The 1936-nt window shown below is 55.6% G+C and overlaps 1 protein-coding gene across 1 annotated transcript; it reads left to right on the top strand.

Annotated features, from left to right (window-relative positions):
- Positions 1–1236, top strand: BBK36DRAFT_1161793 (cyclin-domain-containing protein; the record flags this gene model as incomplete). The annotated part of the gene is made up of 2 exons (XM_024894397.1): positions 1–710; positions 777–1236. The coding sequence occupies 2 exons, from the start codon at positions 1–3 to the stop codon at positions 1234–1236; spliced, it is 1170 nt and encodes a 389-aa protein (XP_024747169.1).
- Positions 1237–1936: the final 700 nt, after the last annotated feature.

Here is a 1936-nt window from a genome sequence, read left to right as displayed (position 1 = left end):
ATGCTGAAGACATCCCCCATTCTCTCCCCCTCCAGCGCCTCCCCCTCCAGCTTCCGCAATGCCTCGCGATCCTCGCAGGACTCCGTCTCCTCCCACCCGTCCCAGCTGCCGTCCATGAGCCCGAAGCCCTCGTATGTGCGCCGCCTCTCCTCGCAGTCGACAACGACACCCTCTGCCACTGCCTCCTCGTCGGCCCTCTCGCCGGGCCGTTCTCGTCGCACCGCAGCCTCTCACAGCGATATCCGCACTCCCTCTCGCGCCTCGCTGTCCACGTCTTCGTCTCCCTCGGCGCCGCCCACGACAACGACGACCAAGATGATCGTGACCACAACGACCAATATGGGCATCAACGACGAGACGCAGCATCCTGGTCGGCACTCGCCCGCTCAGGCCCAGCTCTACAACGCTCTCTCGCCCAACAAGCGTCGACTCGCCGCTGCCTCAGCCACTCCAGATGTTTCTTCAGCGCCCCCGGCGGTAGCCACAGGCTCGGCTGCCCCTCAGCCGGCCGCATCACAGCCGGCCGCGGCCCAGCAGGCGGCCAAACGAGCCAAGCCCGAGGAACGACCTCCCATTATCTTGCCTCAGAAATACGAGCACTGTCCGGTAGAGCACATGGTCGAGCTCATCGCGCACATGCTGGGAGAGCTGATTGCCACTAATGATGCAATTCGCATATCGAGCGGTGGCCTGACGCGATTTCACTCTAGGTAAGCTTGCATTCTCGAGATTCTGTTCGTTTTATCTGGCCATAACTGACTCGACTTTGCGCACAGAACGCCCCCTGGCATATCGGTCAGAGACTATCTCCATCGCCTGGCCCGACATGCCACCCTCATACCACCCCTTCTCCTGGCCATGGTCTACTACATCGACAGGCTCTGCGCCCTGTACCCAGAATTCACCATAAACACCCTCACCGTCCATCGATTCCTCATCACCGCTGCCACCGTGGCCGCAAAGGGCCTTTCCGACTCCTTTTGGAACAACACCACCTATGCACGGGTGGGTGGTGTGCGTGTGGCTGAGCTACGGCTTCTCGAGCTCGAGTTTCTCTACAGGGTCGATTGGAGAATCGTGCCAAACCCGGAGATTCTGGTAGCTTACTACCAAGGTCTAGTGCAGAGATGTCCTGGATACGAGCTCGAGTCGGATGGATCGAGCGAGAACGACGACGATGAGATTGATGACGACGACGAGGACGAAGATGACGAGGAAATTGTTGCGCGGCAGTAGACATTCCGAGGGGCCATCGAATAGATGTGCTTTCGGCAACGCTGTCCCCTAGCAGAGCCGTGCCGATGGACGATGCTGAGAAAGCGGCCTTATATCATTGATACCCATCTTTTCCCCCACAGCACCTTTATACTTGCGTTACCTTCTTCTCTTTTCGGTCAGCTGTCGTCTCATCGGTCGTCTCCTGCTTTTGAACACCTAGCCTCTCGCATCGCCCGCCCAAAGCAGCCGTCACCGGCTTATCCTCGTGGGTGAGGAGTTCGGTCAGAACCAGCGTTTTACAGGTTTATACTCTACAATCATCTCCTTTGTCTCACATTTACACGCATTACGGAAAGGGGAGAGGGGCATATTGGCGTTATACGGGTGTATCTGTGCCATTTTCGGTTGTGTTTTTGTGCGTTGGATAAGTGTCCGGCAGGTTGGGGATTGTTGGTATCCAGGAAGAGGATGGGTATTGTGTTGCCCGTGTATATATATATATATGAATGGAATACTATTGACTTTACTTTGACGTGTGAGAGTGCTGAATGACTAGTACATCGGCTCGTGTCCATATATAATACATATACAGGCGAGTCATCTAAAGGGCTGGGTTGAGTAGTCATTGGCGCTGGCCGACTGGTTGTAGGTAATATCAGGATGCTATGTTGTTATGGCGATATAGCAAAGATATACTGCCTGATTCGTGTATAACTAC

The sequence above is a fragment of the Trichoderma citrinoviride genome (genome assembly GCF_003025115.1).
Source record: "Trichoderma citrinoviride strain TUCIM 6016 unplaced genomic scaffold BBK36scaffold_12, whole genome shotgun sequence".
Classification (NCBI taxonomy): domain Eukaryota; kingdom Fungi; phylum Ascomycota; class Sordariomycetes; order Hypocreales; family Hypocreaceae; genus Trichoderma; species Trichoderma citrinoviride.
Note: the sequence above shows the minus strand (reverse complement) of the source record. Positions and strands in the feature narration are given on the sequence as shown.